Raw genomic sequence first — 19,811 nt, forward strand, 5'->3', positions numbered from 1 at the left:
CACCAACGCACATGGTTAAAAGGAAAAATGGAAGTATAGACCATGACAACGGGTGAAGAAAGAAATCAAGGAGTTTATTCACTATTGTACAACATTTGTTGGAAGACAAACAATGCTGTATTGGGACTGGTTTTTGCACAAGGTTTGGAGGAGAAGAGTCTCCCACATCTCCATAGAGACCAGATTTCCCTGCAGTTTTCAAAATGCTCATTAAAATGGCACATACAATGAAAATATGATCATCTTGAACGTATACGTTCTTAGTGTTAGCCGTTGTATTTGTATATCAACAAGTCTTTCTAAGGTCGTTTATTTAATACTTGTTTAAATTAATATATTATTTACTAAACTTAAAGGGGCAGTCTGTAGTTTGTTAATTTACTGTTGGACTTAAATTGATATGTACCCATTGATTCTTGAATATACCTTAAATGCTTAATAAGCTTAGTTCATCTGCCTAACCCCAAATATAAGCTTGTTTTACTTTTTTTGTAAACAAAGTAAACTATATAGCCTCAACATGGTTAACTATAATATGGATGGTCATTCCTTGCATCCATAGATCTGTCTATACATTTGAGAGTAGTTTCTCCAGCCCCATCCCTCAGTTTTTTTTACCAAAACAGGCAGGTAGGTTGGTGTGCATTATCTAGTGTTGTAACCTACAGTGCTCCTTTTCTGACAGAAATACAATGTCAAAAATATATCCAATTATTCAGTGTTTTTCTTTTGTTATAAAATATTTACAAATTACAATTTAACTAAGGGACTTATGGATATCTTCAGAAGTGTGGCACCTAACATTGCTGAGCAGAAATGACCTACAAATCTGAACCTGCATGCTTGAGCTAAAATGAAACCTGTGACTGACAGAGCAGGAGGAGATTGCCTGAAGCGCTCGGCTTTTGAAAAGCAAAATGTTCTTTCATGATGAGTGGAGGAACCGAAAACTTAACTCCAAAGTAAAGGAGGGTTGATCCAGTCAAATCTACCTTGGCTCCGGAATACTGAAATCCATCACTGCGTTTGATATGTGCATTCCCCTTTTGTAACTGTGGGGGAAACCGCCTGATATGTCCGTAATGCAAGTTCCTGATCAGAATGCTCAAAACTGTAGGCACCTTGAGACGAGGTCGTGGCAGAGGGTAAGCGACCCATCAAAGGTCTCCTCTCTCACACACTTGCTGTTAGCAAAGCCAAGGCTGGACTCCTGATTGAGACTGACTGGTGAGTCGTGATCAGGTGGATTGATTAATCAGTCGTTGTTACAGTTTATTAGGAGTGGCTGGCTGCCTTAGTACTCCACAGTCACTGCTTTGGTCCTGAGGTATTCGTTAAGAGCATCCTCTCCTGCCGAGCAGAACAGAAGCACAGTTAAATCGGTCAAACTCAAATCAAGCATGTTGGGCTCACAAGGCTATTCAAAGCTAGGCCCATTTTCTTTGAACTATGGACTATGTTTCAAGAAAAAGAAAGGTAGACAATGGAAAATAAATGGAAATCTATTTATGACAGACCAACAAAAATCAGTATATGATATGATCCACATTCCAATATGAGTGTCCAACATGAAACCCCTTGCCTAAATGATTACATGATTAACCCCAGACTCACCAAGGTCTTTGCCGAAGCCGGACTGTTTGAAACCGCCGAACGGCGAGGCCACGTCGGTCTTGTTGTAAGTATTGACGAACACAGTCCCGGCGTCCAGCCTCTCGCTCACGTACATGGCCTTGTTGATGTCACGCGTGAACACGCCGGACGCCAAGCCGAACTCGGTGTCGTTGGCTCTGCTTAGCACGCCATCTATGTCACTGAAGGTCAGAAGGGTAGAAGAAAAGACGTTGGGAACCACAAAGAGCTCTATTACTTGGGTCTGTGATGAAGAAAGGTTGTCTCTCTAAAGACTGAGGAGACGCACCCGTCTTTGAACTTGGACACCACCATGATGGGACCAAAGGATTCCTCTTTGGCGATGAACATGTGATCCTCCACGTCTGTGAACAGTGTGGGCTCCATGAAGAACCCTGGAGGGAAACCACATCACAGCGTAGTTAGCAATGATGATGAAGGTGGTTGGCTGAAACGTTGCATTTACAGTGGCCTCCAATTGTGTTGTACTGTCAGTATTCACTAACCAGTCTTATGTTACTGACTATTCAGCTATTGCGGTACATATTGTTAGGAAAATGATGATTAAATGACTGAACAATATTCTCATTTTAAATGGAACTGTAACTAAGTAATCTTATACTCTGTTTTATTATATCTGATTAACAATATGAGTTCATAAGAAGGGATTGTGTGACACAGACAAGGAGTAATTAAAGTTAATGAACACCATTCCAACTAGGAAGAAAGGAATGGGTTGTGGATCAAGTAAACAGATAAGGTAGTTAACCTAAGGTTGAACCGACGAAATGAGCTCTGGGGTGTTTTAGATAAGGCTGTGAGTGCATTCCTAGGATTTCTGTTAATTAGAACTGTCAGCTAAGTGGTGATCGATAATGGTGAGGAGTCAAAAGTTAATTCAGTTGTGTTGTGTGTCTTGTGTATGTGTTAGTGAGTTGGAATGAACTTTTAAAGTTCCCTTTGTCTCGGTCGAGGATTCATTTTAGAAGCAATGAAATTACGTCATGTTATTGTATATAAACTGTTGCTCGTGGTAACGTGGCAGCGCGCTCTGAGAAAAAATTCTGTTACCTATTATTGATAAGACTGGTCTCCGTCTATTTTATGCAAACAAGAATCTTACAAATTCTCATAAAATAGATTAAGGGAATTCAATTAATGAAAACATATTGGTATAATTAAATTACAGTAACAATATACTATTTTATCCTATACTACATATTATAGATATACTGCATATTATATCCACATACTGTCTGTCCATGTCTATACATCCCATCATATACAGTTGAAGTCAGAAGTTGAAATAGCCAAATACATTTAGACTCAGTTTCACAATTCCTGACATTTAATTCTAATAAAAATTCCCTGTCTTAGGTCAGTTGGGATCACCACTTTATTTTAAGAATGTGAAATGTCAGAATAATACTAGAGAGAATGATTTATTTCAGGTTTTATGTCTTTCATCACATTCCCAGTGGGTCAGAAGTTTACATACACTCAATTAGTATTTGGTAGTATTTGCATTTAAATTGTTTAACTTGGGTCAAACGTTTCGGGTAGCCTTCCACAAGCTTCCCACAATAAGTTGGGTGAATTTTGGCCCATTCCTCCTGACAGAGCTGGTGTAACTGAGTCAGGTTTGTAGGCCTCCTTGCTCGCACAGACTTTTTCAGTTCTGCCCACAAATGTTCTATAGGATGGAGGTCAGGGCTTTGTGATGGCCACTCCAATAACTTGACTTTGTTGTTCTTAAGCCATTTTGCCACAACTTCGGAAGTATGCTTGGAGTCATTGTCAATTTGGAAGACCAATTTGCGACCAAGCTTTAACTTCCTGACTGATATTTTTTTTTGTTGCTTCAATATATCCACATAATTTTCAATCCTCATGCTGCCATCTATTTTGTGAAGTGCACCAGTCCCTCCTGCAGCAAAGCACCCCCACAACATGATGCTGCCACCCCCGTGCTTCACGGTTGGGATGGCTTGCAAGCCTCACCCTTTTTCCTCCAAACATAACAATGGTCATTATGGCCAACAGTTCTATTTTTGTTACATCAGACCAGAGGACATTTCTACAAAAGTACAATCTTTGTCCCCATGTGCAGTTGCAAAGCGTAGTCTGGCTTTTTTAATGGCGGTTTTGGAGCAGTGGCTTCTTCCTTGCTGAGCGGCCTTTCAGGTTATGTCGATATAGGACTCGTTTACTGTGGATATAGATACCTCCAGCATCTTCACAAGGTCCTTTGCTGTTGTTCTGGGATTGATTTACACCTTTCGCACCAAAGTACGTTCATCTCTAGGAGACAGAACGCGTCTCCTTCCTGAGCGGTATGCCGGCTGCGTGGTCCCATGGTGTTTATACTTGCATACTATTGTTTGTACAGATGAACGTGGTACCTTCAGGCGCTTGGAAATTGCTCCCAAGGACGAACCAGACATTGTTACATTTTTTTTTCTGAGGTCTTGGCTGATTTCTTTTGATTTTCCCATGATGTCAAGCAAAGAGGTAGAGAGGTAGGCCTTGAAATACAGCCACAGGTAAAACCTGCAATCGACTCAAATTATGTAAATTAGCCTATCAGAAGCTTCTAAAGCCATGACATCATTTTCAGAAATTTTCCAAGCTGTTTAAAGGCACAGTCAACTTAGTGTATGTAAACTTCTGACCCACTGGAATTGTGATACAGTGAATTATTTGTTAAATAATCTGTCTGTAAACAATTGTTGGAAAAATGACTTGTGTCATGCACAAAGTAGATGTAACCGACTTGCCAAAACTATAGTTTGTTAACAATACATTTGTGGAGTGGTTGAAAAACGAGTTTTAATGACAACCTAAGTGTAAGTAAACTTCCGACTTCAACTGTATATATATATATATATATATACATACATACTCCGGACTCTGAGAATGCTCATATTTCTAAATTCCATTCTTTTAGATTTGTGTGTACTGTTAGATATTACTGCACTGTTGGAGCTAGGAACACAAGCATTTCGCACCCGCAATAACATATGCGACTAAAACAACTTGATTTGATTTTAACACAGGTTATTCTACTATAGCTACTTTGGTATGAGTGCATACTGTGATACTAAGATACTATAGTATTGAAAAGACACTGCTTCAAAAGTGTTTACCTGGCCTGTCCACCTGTTTGCCCCCGTACACCAGCGTGGCGCCCTCCTTCACGCCCACCTCACAGTACTCCACCAGCTTGTCCATGTGGGCCTTGTGGTTCTGGGGCCCGTGGTCCGTGGAGCGGTGCAGAGGATCACCCACCTTCATTTTCTTTATCTCCTCCACCTGATGGGGGAAGAGGAGAAGAGACGTAGAAAGAGGAGGAATGCAAAGTCTATGACGAGGAAAGGGATCTTGAGAGACCCTTGAGTTATGCCACACGGAGACTCAGTTGCTGTGGGGTGGAGGAAACGGTGGAAGGGGAGGAAGAGGAAAAGTGTATTGTGTGTTTTGGACTGTTGTGGGAGGGTCTAGGATACTCACCACTCTCCTGATGTACTCGTCATGTATGGACTCCTCCACGAACAGGCGTCCAGCAGCGATGCAGTTCTCTCCTTTGTTGAAGAACACAGAACTCATACCCTGCAGAAAGGGAGATGGAGGGGAAGGGAATATGATGAAAATAAGAGCAGGTCAGAAGTATGAAGTCTCTCTCCTCTTTTCCTTCTCCTTTAGTTACTCTCTCTTTTCTTTCCCTCCCTCTCTCTCTCTCTCACCATGCGCACAGCCTTGTCCATGTCACAGTCGCTGAAGATGATGAGTGGAGACTTCCCTCCCAGCTCCAGAGAAACCTTCTTCAGGTTACTCAGCGCACAGCTGCAACAGGAAATGACACGCAAGCATGAGCAGGAAGTAGCTCAATATCAGCCAATCAGGAATAAGTGGGGTCCCAGCCCCCTACTGTACCTTTTCATGATCTGTTTGCCGATTGGGGTGGAGCCTGTGAAGCCCAGTTTACGGATGTCAGGGTGGTCAGACATGCGCTGTCCCACCATCCCACCTATTAGAGATGGGGGATAGGGAGGTAGATGGAGTGAGAGAAACAGAAAAATAAAGATTAGAATCAAAAACCTTATCTAATAAGTCACCCACAGATCTCCTGGAGGACCTCTCCCTTCCCACAAGCCCTTGCTCCCTTGCGTCCTGTTACCTGAGCCAGGTACGATGTTGATGACTCCCTTGGGAATGCCAGCCTTCACAGTCAGCTCAGCAAACTTCAGGGCTGACAGAGGAGTTACCTTTTGGGCGAGAGCAGAAAGTGAGTGAAGCACGTTCCTTGCTGTGGACACGGGAATCTCTTCAAGTGAATGAAATGACATCTGATATTCACATATGTGGTTCAGCAATGTGCAGTGCTAGAGAGGCTATTTTAACATGTTGGTCTGCAGAGAAAGGTTACGTTAGGTCGAGTCGTGTGTGACTGCTGTGTTACATAAGTTGTTCACCTGCTGGTATAAAATCTATGACTGAATCTGTCGTAACGTGTACAGGTGTGTGTGTTCTCACCTGTGCAGGTTTCAGGACCAGTGTGTTTCCAGCAGCGAGGCAAGCGGCACTCTTCCATGCCAGCATCATGAGTGGGTAGTTCCAGGGAATGACGATGGCACACACACTGGCACCCAGGAAACACACAACACTCACCATGAACGGGTGCTTCAGGTCAGACAAATGCAGTGTTTACTACAACCAATGCTCAAACTAAAACCACTACTCATGAATCATGTGCATATCTAAATACATATTGATATTTCCTGGTAGAGTTGTATGTGAACTCTGACCCCTTACCCCAGAGGTTCCTTCTTGGTGAAGGTCAGATTGCGATTGGGCCTGGCCTGGTTGATGGGTATCGTCTTGCCCTGCAGCAGACATGATGTAATAGAAGATATGCATAGACTACGAGATCACTGAAAAGATCTAGATAACTAGGTCAGGATTTGGCAAACAGGGACATGTGCATGAAAAAGAAGTGGAGCCAGTTTCATCATACAAATCCCTGCAAACATCTTTATAAAACGCTCCAAACAAAAAAAGAAACATCCTCACTGTGAACTGCGTTTATTTTCAGCAAACTTAACATGTGTAAATATTTGTATGAACATAATAAGATTCAACAACTAAGACATAAACAGAACAAGTTCCACAGACATACAGACATTTAATAATGTGTCCCTGAACAAAGGGGGGGGCTCAAATCAAAAGTAACAGTCAATATCTGGTGTGGCCACCAGCTGCATTAAGTACTGCAGTAGATCTCCTCATGGACTGCACCAGATTTACCAGATGTTACCCCACTCTTCCGCCCAAGGCACTTGCAAGTTCCCGGACATTTCTGGGGGGAATGGTCCTAGCCCTCACCCTCCGATTCAACAGGTCCCAGACGTGCTCAATGGGATTGAGATCTGGGCTCGCCATGGCAGAACACTGACATTCCTGTCTTGCAGGAAATCACGAACAGAACGAGCAGTATGGCTGGTGGCATTGTCATGCTGGAGGGCCTTGTCAGGATGAGCCTGCAGGAAGGGTACCACATGAGGGAGGAGGATGTCTTCCCTGTGAAGCACAGTGTTGAGATTGCCTGCAATGACAACAAGCTCAGTCCGATGATGCTGTGACACACTTCCCCAGACCATGACGGGCCCTCCACCTCCAAATCGATCCCGCTCCAGAGTACAGGCCTAGGTGTAATGCTCATTCCTTCAACCATAAACGTGAATCCAACCATCACCCCTGGTGAGACAAAACCACGACTTGTCAGTGAAGAGCCCTTTTGCCAGTCCTGTCTGGTCAAGAGACGGTGAGTTTGTGCCCAAAGGCAACGTTGTTGCCGGAGATGTCTGGTGAGGACCTGCCTTACAACAGGCCTACAAGCCCTCAGTCCAGCCTCTCTCAGCCTATTGCGGACAGTTTGTGCACTGGAGGGATTGTGCGTTCCTGGTGTAACTCGGACAGTTGTTGTTGCCATCCTGTACGTGTCCCGCAGGTGTGATGTTCGGATGTACCGATCCTGTGCAGGTGTTGTTACACGTGGTCTGTCACTGCGAGGACGATCAGCTGTCCGTCCTGTCTCCCTGTAGCGCTGTCTTAGGCGTCTCACAGTACGGACATTGCAATTTATTGCACTGGCCACATCTGCAGTCCTCATGTCTCCTTGCAGCATGTTTAAGGCACATTCACACAGATGAGCAGGGACCCTGTGCATCTTTCTTTTTGTGTTTTTCAGGTTCTGTAGAAAGGCCTCTTTAGTGTCCTAAGTTTTCATAACTGTGACCTTAATTGCCTACCGTCTGTAAGCTGTTAGTGTCTTAACGACCGTTCCACAGGTGCATGTTCATTAATTGTTTATGGCTCATTGAACAAGCATGGGAAACAGTGTTTAAACCCTTTACAATGAAGATCTGTGAAGTTATTTGGATTTTTCAAATGATCTCTGAAAGACAGGGTCCTGAAAAAGGGACGTTTCTTTTTTTGCTGAGTTTATTTCACATATCTGGTCCATGCAGGTGAAACTGTACCTGGATCTTGTCGCACCAGCCGGCAAAGTAGCGGAAGGTCTGGATGGACATGCCTACGTGGGTCTTCAGGGCCAGGGTGTAGACAGCTCCAGAGTCTATGGACTCTATGGTGGCCAACTCCTCCTGGTGCTCCTCCATCAGGTCAGCCAGCCTGGTAGGGAGAGGAGGTCAACAAGAGGGTCCACTGGCAGTCTTTGTCCTCAAAATATATTATTGTTGTATAAATGGATATAAATCTGCACTATATAAACAAGTTCCCTGATAGTAACTATACTCCATAATGAGTCGAGGCAGATCTCCACCAGGCCTCTAGGAGGCGCTGTAGGCTTGGTGCTCACTTGTATAGCAGGGTGCCACGATCTCTAGGGTTCATCCTGCCCCAGGGACCAACCTCAAAGGCCTCTTTGGCTGCTGCTACCGCCCGGTCCACATCTCCCACTGACGCATAGGCTACCTTACAGATCACCTAGGGAAAAGGGTTCACATTTCATGAAGTACCAATACAACAATGTCCACAAGTATGTATATCAGTGTGTATGTGAGAGTGTATATCTAAGTCTGATAGATGAGTAATAGTAGGATGTGTGTGTGTGTGTGTTCAGGTGTATCTGTTTGTATTGCATTACAACTCACAGAGCCATCGGCAGGGTTGATGGTATCGGCGGTCTTGCCGTTCTCTGCGTCCTCAAACTTGCCATTGATGAAACACTGCCAAGGCATCTTCACCGTCATGTTGTTGACGTCTTTAGTTGCCTGGGAACCAAACCGTGACAGTGGCATAACATTACACGTCAAAGACAAATTACAGATCCCAACGGTGTCTCATAAACACGTGTATATGTGTATATGTGTGATATAAACACTTGGAAGGTGAGTGGGAAACAGTATGTTTCTCATCATCATCAATAATAACACCATCTGTGCTCTGTATGACTAGCCTGGTCCCAGATCAGTTTGTACTGTATTGCCAACTCATATGGTCATTAATTGTGGTGCCTTTGCCAACTCCTATGAACATTGTTGCACAACTGACCATAGGAGTTGGCAAGACAGCACAAACTGATCTGGGACCAGGCTACTGTATGACAGTTTTGTCTGACTCACATAGTCGATGACCATCTCCTCCTCCTGGTCCTCCCCCCTCAGCCTTCTCACAAACATCTGGATGAAGTCCTGGAAGGTGGTGGCCATGTACACGTCCTCATTCTGCAGCTGCAACCCTGCACACTTCTGCTTGATCTCCTCCACCAGCCTGGGGAGAGGATGGGGATATAGCAGAGTTTATGAAGGGTCATAGTGAGATTACGTCAGGTCATAGGAGAATATGTCACTCAGGTACAATGGGGTCAACTAGGGTCAAAAAAGTCACCCTGATGATCAAAATCCGGTCACTGTTCATAAAATGCATAACAAAAAAACTTGAGGTCAAGTGAGGGAAATTAAGGGTTAAACCAGGCCAATGTCAGTGAAAGCATACACTCACCTGACCACGTCCATAGAAGCAGCTCCTGACTTGAAGAAGTCTGTGGTTTCCTCAATGGCAGCAACGTTGCTCAGAATGCCTTTCCAGATGTCCTGGAGCGGCAACACACTGAATCAGTGGCGCTAATTGAACAACTTCTATCTGAATCATGCGTCTACATCATGGCAGCATACTAAGTAACAGATTCTGTTGTGGTAGAGTCAAACTATCACACATGGCTATGTGGAAGCCTTCAGAGACACAATGAGAAACGTACTCGTATCTCCTCTGCTATCTTCTTCTCGTCATCAGTCAGCTCCACGCGGGCGGTGTCTCCTGAAGTGAAGTACTTAGCAGCAGAGATCATCTTCCCATCCTCAAACTGCAGGTTCTTCACCATCAGCTGTGGAGGAACCAGAGGAGGGTGAGGAAAGGGAGAAGGAGGAGAGGCAACAAATAGTTAGGGTTAGGCCTGAGCTATGTCTTAATGACTAAACTGGAGAAATCATTCACAAAATGAACATTAGAAGCCATCGGAGGCTGATAGATATAGTGCTCCATATTACAGCACAGGTAATACAGTTAACAGGGTTGCCACTAGACAGTTGGCTGGACATTTCCTTGTTCATTTCCCATTGATCTCATTTTCCGTGACTCACCGCTTTGCTATCTGACCCGTACAGAACCAGGCCGTTCTTGGTGACGACACCAGCTTGGGACGCCCCCTCTATCTCCAGGGGCTGACCGGCTGGCACCGACTCCCCCAGCATGGACGACCCGTACAGAGTCACAGTCTAAGGAGAGAGAGGACACAGGTTTGATTGACATACTGCCAATGAGTACACACACACACAGTAATACAGAAACAGAACATTGGACACTACGTACTGTTCATACACACACTGTAAATGTAATTGTGTGTGTGTGTGTGTGTGTGTGTGTGTGTGTGAGTGAGTGAGAATGTGTGTTGTAGGGAACGCACCTGACCATCAATGACCGTCCACGCCCCGGGGACTTTGTCGTGGCCACGGATCCAGTTGTGGATAGCCTCTGCCGGCTGAGCGAGGTTGACCTGGAGGAGAGGAAGAAGATGGAGAGGATGAGGAAGAAAATCTTCCTTTTCTATGAATCAGGGGGAGGCCAAACAGTTGGCTGCTTATTATGCAACACCTTAAACCCCCCCCCCAGTGCTGTAGGCTCTAGTAAGTTAACACTCCCCCCACCCCGTCAAACCCTACCCCCTCCTTAGACAACCCCTCATCCCATTACTAGCCCTAGTACATCAACCTCTCACTAAACAGGACTTTTCCAAACTGAGTAATGAATGGACGTATTGTGGAATTAAATGGCTACAAATTGAGCAACATCAAACTGCCCTAAACCGTTTTCAGGAGAAAACATAATCATTTGGGCAAAAATAGTGACAGGACAGGAAAAATATTTGAATGGCTATTTCCTAATGTGATATTTGACTTAGTTTCCTTCATTCCCTACAAACAGCCTTAACCAGGTGACGCTGTGGGCAGTGTCTCTCGCTGTTGATGTTCCACACCCACATTAAGTATCTCACCTTGGAGTTGGACTTCTTCTGGATACCCTCGTAGCTGGCCCCCTCCTCTGTCTGGGGGACGCGCGTGGCTTTCCCATCAGCGATCAGCTGCACGGACTCCACCTGCACCACAAGAACACACCAACCCCCAAGCGATGTCAGTGTGTTACGTGTTACAGCAATGGGACGGTGTTATGTTTTATCCTGACTGTGATCCGATGATGGTGCGTTGCTATGGTTACCATGGCCTTGATGCCCTCTGGAAAGAGGAAGCGATTGTAGAGGGAGTCCACCGTGTCGTTGGGTTCCACAGGACACTCTCTCTGGAGCAGGATGGGACCTGTGTCCAGACCATCATCAGCCCAGAAGATGGAGAACCCAGCCTTCTTATCTCCCTGGATCAGAGTCCTGAGGAGGACACAGAACCAGGTCAGACACAGAACCAACGTCATGCATAGATCCACGGTCATACATAGGAACTGGGATGTACATAGAACCATGGTCATACATAGGAACTGGGATGTACACAGAAACAGGGTCATACATAGGAACTGGGATGTACACAGAAACAGCGTCATACATAGGAACTGGGATGTACACAGAAACAGGGTCATACATAGGAACTGGGATGTACACAGAAACAGGGTCATACATAGGAACTGGGATGTACACAGAAACAGGGTCATACATAGGAACTGGGATGTACACAGAAACAGGGTCATACATAGGAACTGGGATGTACACAGAAACAGGGTCATACATAGGCACTGAGATGTACACAGAAACAGGGTCATACATAGGAACTGGGATGTACACAGAAACAGGGTCATACATAGGAACTGGGATGTACACAGAAACAGGGTCATACATAGGAACTGGGATGTACACAGAAACAGGGTCATACATAGGAACTGGGATGTACACAGAAACAGGGTCATACATAGGAACTGGGATGTACACAGAAACAGGGTCATACATAGGAACTGGGATGTACACAGAAACAGGGTCATACATAGGAACTGGGATATACATAGACTGGGATGTACACAGAAACAGGGTCATACATAGGAACTGGGATATACACAGAAACAGGGTCATACATAGGAACTGGGATATACATAGAAACTGGGATGTACACAGAAACAGGGTCATACATAGGAACTGGGATGTACACAGAAACAGGGTCATACATAGGAACTGGGATGTACACAGAAACAGGGTCATACATAGGAACTGAGATGTACACAGAAACAGGGTCATACATAGGAACTGGGATGTACACAGAAACAGGGTCATACATAGGAACTGGGATGTACACAGAAACAGGGTCATACATGGAACCATATGGAGCAGGTCACTCATGGAATCGGGTCATGCATAAAACCAGGAACTAAACTGTGACAAATTTTTTGACCGGTATTGTCATAGCAAAATACTCCAGCAGCAACAGGATTTCAACACTTAGTTAATAATGCTGCTAGATCGGTGATTAAGCTATTAGCTACCTGAAAAGTGCAATAACGTTAACATTATTGTGCAGGCTTTCAGTGAATTTATGTCAATCACAAAGCTCATCAGACACAGATCAGTGTCAAATATTGGCTAAATCCACATAGCTGTTCACACACACACACACACACACACCCAACACGGATAACAGGAACTGAGAACAGATAAGGGTAGGAAAAAGATAAGACAAACTGTACTCAGCCAAACACATTACAAACAGTTCATCCCCAAACCAGACCAGTTAGATAGCACCTCTCACTCCTACTCAGCTCTCCAGCATGTGTTCAACTATATGGGCAAGGCACACACTAAAGTCTTTACACTGGTCACAAATACGTATTGACAACAGCTCGTTACCACGTGCCTCTGCACTTGACCGTCTCCATAGGGTAATAGTGTCTACAGCAGTGATCCTGTGTAGGCCTATTTCAGGAGTCAAGCACACTTGTTATTCTGTCTGTCTTCTCTGGTGGTCAGTTTAGGCCTGGCTCACTCACACACCCCTTGACAGGCTAACCCTTGACCTATCAACTTCGTGGTCAAATTTCTTCACTTCACAGACAGAGACAGACAGAGACAGACAGAGACAGACAGAGACAGACAGACACATCCCCAACTACCCCACCACACATGCCTATAAACCTTAATCCTCTCCATCTTAAAACCCTTTCTTCTTCCCTCCCTCACCAGTTGATGGCGGAGGCCCCGCGGTGCAGGGGCAGGATGGAGGGGTGGTAGATGATGGAACCGTGGGCCGGGTGGTCGATCACGTTCATGGGGATGAACTGGGAGCAGAAGGGCATGACGTTGAGCTCAGCCCCCACCGCCTTGTAGGCCTCCACCACTTCCGTGATGGGCTTCCCTTTGACACGCCACCGCGGGAACTTAAAGACCGGCGTCCCGTCCTTCTCCGCCACTACCGCTGGTGGGGTGGGGGAAGTAACAGAGATTTGATGACTTTGACAAATATTGAATTCTTGATCTTTCTTGTAAACTGAGAGGTAAATCATAAAGATAGTCAGGAAGACAGGAATGATAGAACATTACAACATCTCTATATGTTCTCTCTGTTAGTTTGGACTAGTTTTTCCTTTTGTACAGTGTCCAGTGTGTGAGTGTGTATCTCAGTTTATCTGTGTGACCGTTATCTGGGTAATCTGGGTGTGCGTCAGGGTTGGGGTTAATTCTGAATTGAGTTCCGAATTGCTCTTTAATTTCAATTAAATTCTTGAAATTGGCCACACCTCACATGAAGCAGAATTTGAATAGAATTTGAATACGTATTGGCAACAGCTGAAATGACCACATGTGCCTCTGCATTTGACCGTCTCCATAGGGTCATGGTGTCGACAGTAGTGATCCTGTGTAGGCCTATTTCAGGAGTCAAGCACACTTGAAGTAGAATTTAATGAAATGAAATTCAAATTGATTATTTATTCTACACATTACCATAGTAATGTTTATTTTGATATAATGTATGGTTACCACTACCATGTAGCATAAGGTTGAAACATTCTCCTAAAACAATTACAAATAATTAGTGGTCTGGATATATTCTAAGACATTGTTGTGGGTTGTCTATAATAATTCATAATTTTCTTAGTGTTTTTTAAATATCAGAAAAAAATACATTGCATTAGATCAAATACTGGAGTATGAAAGGGAACAATCTAGCATCTCATGACAATGAAAAATAGTGTTTGACATCTGAGTTATAATCAAACTAATATTTGAAATGGTATGTGAATTCTTTGCATTAATAAGTAGCATATCCTGTTGATAAAAGACTTCTGATATGAATGAGACTTTCATGTTTCACGTCTCAGTTGAATTGCTTTGAATTAAATTCAAATTCTGCTTCCTGTGGTGTGTGGCCAATTCAAATTCACTGTTTGAATTAAATTAAATTCAGAAATTCCCAAAATGACCCCAACTCTGGTGTGCGTGGGGGTTCCGGTCTTCCCCAGTTCCAACCAGTTCCAGGACACAGCCTACTCCACTACCCTACCAGGGTTATGGTCACATGAAACCCACACTTTGGCCCCACCTGCTCCACACAAATGAGAAAACACACACACACACACACACACACACACACACACACACACACACACACGAGGGGTGGGACAGGACAGGGGGCTGGCCCGGGGGCACACGGTCCATCTCAGAGTGTGTGCGTGCGTCTGTGTGTGTGTGGTAAAGGTCTGAACACATGGAGTTGTTGGCCTCATCCAGCCAGCTGTCCTAATATGGGTGCTAAGCATGGTAGTAGCCTCATAGTACTAGAAGGCCATGCTTTATGCCATGGCAATAAGTGAAGTGTTAGAGGCTGTTTGACTCACAGACGGTTAGGCTAATAGAGACAGTTTCTGTTTACCATCCAACGTTACGTTCGAGTGATGTGCGGGCATCCCAACATCAAAAAGCTCTGTAGCAGGATAGCTAAAGCTGATGTCGGGACGTTGACACAACTTAACAGGAAGTGTATGTTGACCATGAACACATGCAGGACTGGTGGCTTATAGCACATTATTCTTCTGGCTTTATCTAACTCTATTGTTCATATTTTACCTTGACTTGCTAGCTTGCTAGGTAATCATGACATCTGCGATGCTGTAGACGATAACCATCTGATTCCGTGTGTGTTAACTTGTACGCACTGAAGTTGCATGGGATCGTATCCACTGCTAGGTAAACAAAGAGGTTTCCGACGACTGTGCGTGCAACTTTTCATGAAGCGAAGGAAATGGGTCTATAGATGTGACATTACATCATCATTACATTGTCAAGTAAACACTTAAACAGTAGGCAAAAAATACCCACAATCAAACCATCTACCTTGGTAAATACTTTGCCCAAGAATAACCGGCAAATGTGAAACAATGTTTTACTCAAATGTTTGATCATATTGTGTAACAAGGTTTCCTTTACAGTACCTGTGTCCAGCAATTCAGACCCTGACATGTCTCTGGACCAGAGGTCCTCTGCCAGACAATGGGAACTCATAGGGTAATATTATTTTTTTACAGGGATGGCAACAAAAAAATCGTAATAACAGAGATCTGTTTCCCTGGCCAAACGGTGCAAACCTCTCCATCCTGTGCCAAGAACTCAGTGGGCCGCTGTTTAACTTCACTGCAGAGCAGAGGAGGGTGGTGGGAGTAGCTATAGGAGGACAGGGTCACTGTAATGGCTGGAATGGAATAAATGGAACAGAGTCAAACATGTGGTTTCAATATGTTTCCCGTGTTTGATACCGTTCCATTCCAGTCATTGCAATGAGCCTGTCCTCCTATAGCTCCTCCCATCAGCCTCTTCTGCTGCAGAGTCAGGCTGGACTGAAGTTAGGCTAAATCAGGGTAATAGTGACTAACAGGGTTTGGTCAGGGGTGTGTTTCTCCCCTGTGTGTGGTTGTTTGTTTGCCTAGCATGGTCGCAGTGGTGTGAAACAAAGGATATTGTCCCATCTAGTCAGTTATTCTCTCTATAGAGAGAGGATAGAGCAAAGCAGAGATAGAAAGAGAAAGGGGGAGAAGCACAGAACAGGGACCCTTGCCGTCTCAGCTGATGCCTGCTGGATAAAATAACGTGCATCATATCAAACCAGCCGCAGCGACAGATGGCGGCAGACTTTTCCCCTCACTGCTGCTCCTCTGGATCGACTCAGGGCCTCTCCCTACTAAATCAATGGGCCCACAGTCCCGGGACTAACGCTGGGCATAAAGGTCTTTGTACAGGAGCCTTACAGAGTCAACACGGGTCTACCTCCCTCGCTGACAGGGGCAGTCAGATCATCAGGGACACCACGGAAGACATTGCATCTCATTTAGAAAAGTGACTGGGAGTAATCATTTCCACAAACTCCACTAACTCAGTTAGACCGTGGGAGTCTGGGAGAGGACAGACTGGATCATGACTGAGGCCATGCAGATGGTAACAATGTAAAGAGGTGGCCATGTTCTGATGAGGATGTAAGCATACCACTTCAATAAATGCTTTGCTGCAATATTCATTCACTGAGTCATGAGAGAGAGAGAGAGAGAGAGAGAGAGAGAGAGAGAGAGAGAGAGAGAGAGAGAGACTCCCCCTCCAGTCATCACCAGTGTGTCAATACTTACCCAGAGGGTCTGCCTTGCCATCCCTATCTGGCACAGTGAACACGCCCACCACCTTATGGCCCTGCTTCCGTAGGTTGGTGTACACCTCCTGTCCAAACAGGCTCTGGCCAATCAGAGCCAGTCTCAGCTTATTTTGGTAATAATTCTGGAGGAAACAGGAGAGAAGAAGGAGCATGTGAGTTAGAGTGGTAAAAACTATTTCTCACACACAACAAGAATAGCCTACACTGTACTGGTGCGTTTTAAGATCAAAACATAGTTTTTCCCCATATCCCTCAGGCTTTGAACCAATATGACCAAATACTGATGGAGACAAACACCAACTTTCAATTGGACCATACCCATGTCCAATATTCAACTTCACTTCTAACATCCCTCGTGTTGAGTATACATAGACATTTTGTAACGTTGAAAAGTGTTTATGCTACTCTTTCCCTCTCTGCTACTCTTTCCCTCTCCACTGCCAAGTTTTTTTTTGTTTCTGGCAGCCAGACTCGCCCAATGGGCAATACATCTTGGTCCTCTGGGAGAGAGAGTGGTCTGAAATTCTATTGGCTACAGAGAGCACAACCCCCTCCTCCAACTAGAATGAATGCTCAAGTAAGTTCAAACGACTACTCCAGTCAGTGTGTCTGTCTGGAAGTTCATGTGAAAACGGAAAGTTTCAAGTTTCCTATGCCGAAATAGACTAGGAATAAAGTAAATCTATAGAGGTTCATGTGTAATAACAACATAATACATGTTATGACAATGTGTTATTCAATTGTTATAGCCTAATGTAAACAGCCCCCGTGAAGGCTTACATACATACAGACAGGCAGGGTAGGCTATACTTTTCCAACACTGAGTGACTACCTATCTAAAACGGCCATGATAAGATATACATTTCTGGCGTTACATTGTAACCATCTACAGTAGCAGTTTGGTAGGGGCCGGTGGTGTTTATACAACACCTACAAAACCATATCGTAGCAGTCCATTTTCCTTGCTAATATCCTGACAATAACTTTCATGTCAGTCGAATTATAGGCAGGTCGTTGCGGGTGTGTTGCTAAACCGCTCTGCTCAGCTGTCTGTGGTCTCTCTCGTTCAGCTGACGCAACTCCCCACGAACCGTACAGTGGAAGTAATTCGTGCAGCGATGGAGAAGCGTGCATAACGTGGCAATTGACAAAGACATGCCTTTCTTTGTATGGTTGTTAGAATACAAATGCATAATATGCATTCGGCTTTATAGTAATAACTGTAATAATGCTGCATATCAGGTATCAAATAAGATAAATGTCAAGCATGCATCATATTTGGATTAGATTGTAGGCTACTGTGAGTGTGTCCTGTGCACACCCAGGCATTGACAGATCTGAGACCGAGTCATTCATTGATTGTAACATATGAAGATGACTCAATTCTAACCTGATAGATATTCATGCACCATAACAACAATGACAACATCGTGTGAATCAGCTGGCAAGCAATTAGGATTCACCATAGTGACAAAGGCGAAGGCAGGGGTGGGGGGGATGCAACATAAACAATAGCGGATGCAACATAAACAATGTTACTTACAGAGCTGGTAGAGAATTTCCTAATGATTCGGTTCGCTGTCCACAACATGATGGCTGTATTAATTAACACAAATTAAAATACGACAGAATTAGTCCAACGTGGTCTGGGGACGTGTGGAAGCACCTGATGACACACACACCTGCCTCCGAATGACAGTGGTTCGAGCCAGCCACAGCCAGCTTATACCCGAGAACCGGCGTGTGCGCGAGGTACTGTCTACGTGCGCGCTCACGCATCCCACTACTTACTCCAACGAGGCACGCATGTATTTGACATTTCGGTGCGTTTGACAGCAAGTCTTTCACATTTTTATCTGTTACCAAGGGTAAACGATTAAAAAAAATGTCCTGGTGTTGTAGTAAGAATTGCTGTTCGACATTAATTATGCGTGCTACCAGTGCAATATAGTTGTCCGTTTATTAAAAGACCACGAAACCGGCTCGGACACGAGGACGCAACAGTGATCGACATTCATGAAAAAAAACACGCGTTAGGTTCATCTTGGGCATTTTATACAAAAGTGTCTGTATTAGTTTATTTCAATGTTTATTAAAATAATAAAACCACACACATCAGTATCAGACCATATGTAACTGTGATTGTTTAGTCATTAATTTAATTTCATCCATTCACTACAGGCCCAGGTTTGGACAGCTTTTCCATCTCAGGAAAACCAACAATGTGTAAACACATTTTGACCTCTGCTGAACTCCCTGATGGAAAACTATAGCAGGACAGTTCTCTCTAGATAGTAGTGGAAGGAACCCCAAACATTCACAACAAGGTGCTTTAAACACTCTACAGTTATGCCCTCTCCTGTGTGGAAATTGTTTAACATGAAGAATTATGCATTTGTATTGTTTATGAGTGAGGACAATTGTATCTGTATCAAAGTGATTTGTTGTTCTGTAATTCAGATTCAAGTTTCTGTAAAGCAGAATCAATCATAAGTCTCCATTTCAACATACAGTATATTATGTCTTCCATTATAGGCAGACTCAGTTGGTTCAATGTTCAACTGTTAGAACGCACCAATACTCTACTCTCTGTGTTGCCTAGCTATATCAGCGAGAACACACCTGCTGCTGTGACTCCCATAGTGAATGAACTCTGATCAAACATTCTTCTACCCCCGTCCACACTGAACTGCCTGGCACAGGTTTACCCATGCCAATGTCAACTGGGTTACTTCTCAGTATGAAGAGGTGGGCACACACACACACACACACACACACCCACTGACCCACACAAAAAATGTCTACCGATATCACTGTGGTCATTTGAACCCTAGCGCCCCCTATAAGCCATCTGATTTCCTATGGGATACTGTATTACTGATTTGTGTCCATGTCATAGTCATGACAACAGTGTACTTACTGCCTGTTACCACATTTGGAAATAATTTTAGTACCTAAATTGAATATGTTGTCTTGTTT

General features: G+C 44.2%; 1 protein-coding gene across 1 annotated transcript; it reads right to left on the reverse strand.

The window, feature by feature from the left end:
• Positions 1-53: 53 nt before the first annotated feature.
• LOC139392887 (mitochondrial 10-formyltetrahydrofolate dehydrogenase-like) lies at positions 54-18,581 on the reverse strand. The gene is made up of 23 exons (XM_071141208.1): positions 18,376-18,581; positions 16,810-16,954; positions 13,379-13,613; positions 11,425-11,590; positions 11,204-11,305; positions 10,616-10,705; positions 10,293-10,427; positions 9,911-10,036; positions 9,655-9,746; positions 9,276-9,423; positions 8,805-8,924; positions 8,510-8,637; positions 8,172-8,322; positions 6,445-6,515; positions 6,166-6,271; positions 5,810-5,897; positions 5,566-5,659; positions 5,376-5,475; positions 5,143-5,241; positions 4,779-4,944; positions 1,922-2,027; positions 1,615-1,814; positions 54-1,350 (listed from the first exon to the last, which is right to left on the reverse strand). Exons 1-23 carry the CDS (start codon positions 18,421-18,423, stop codon positions 1,295-1,297), a joined length of 2,772 nt encoding a protein of 923 aa, XP_070997309.1. The 5' UTR covers positions 18,424-18,581; the 3' UTR covers positions 54-1,294.
• Positions 18,582-19,811: the final 1,230 nt, after the last annotated feature.

Source organism: Oncorhynchus clarkii, chromosome 33 (genome assembly GCF_045791955.1).
Source record: "Oncorhynchus clarkii lewisi isolate Uvic-CL-2024 chromosome 33, UVic_Ocla_1.0, whole genome shotgun sequence".
Classification (NCBI taxonomy): Eukaryota; Metazoa; Chordata; class Actinopteri; order Salmoniformes; family Salmonidae; genus Oncorhynchus; species Oncorhynchus clarkii.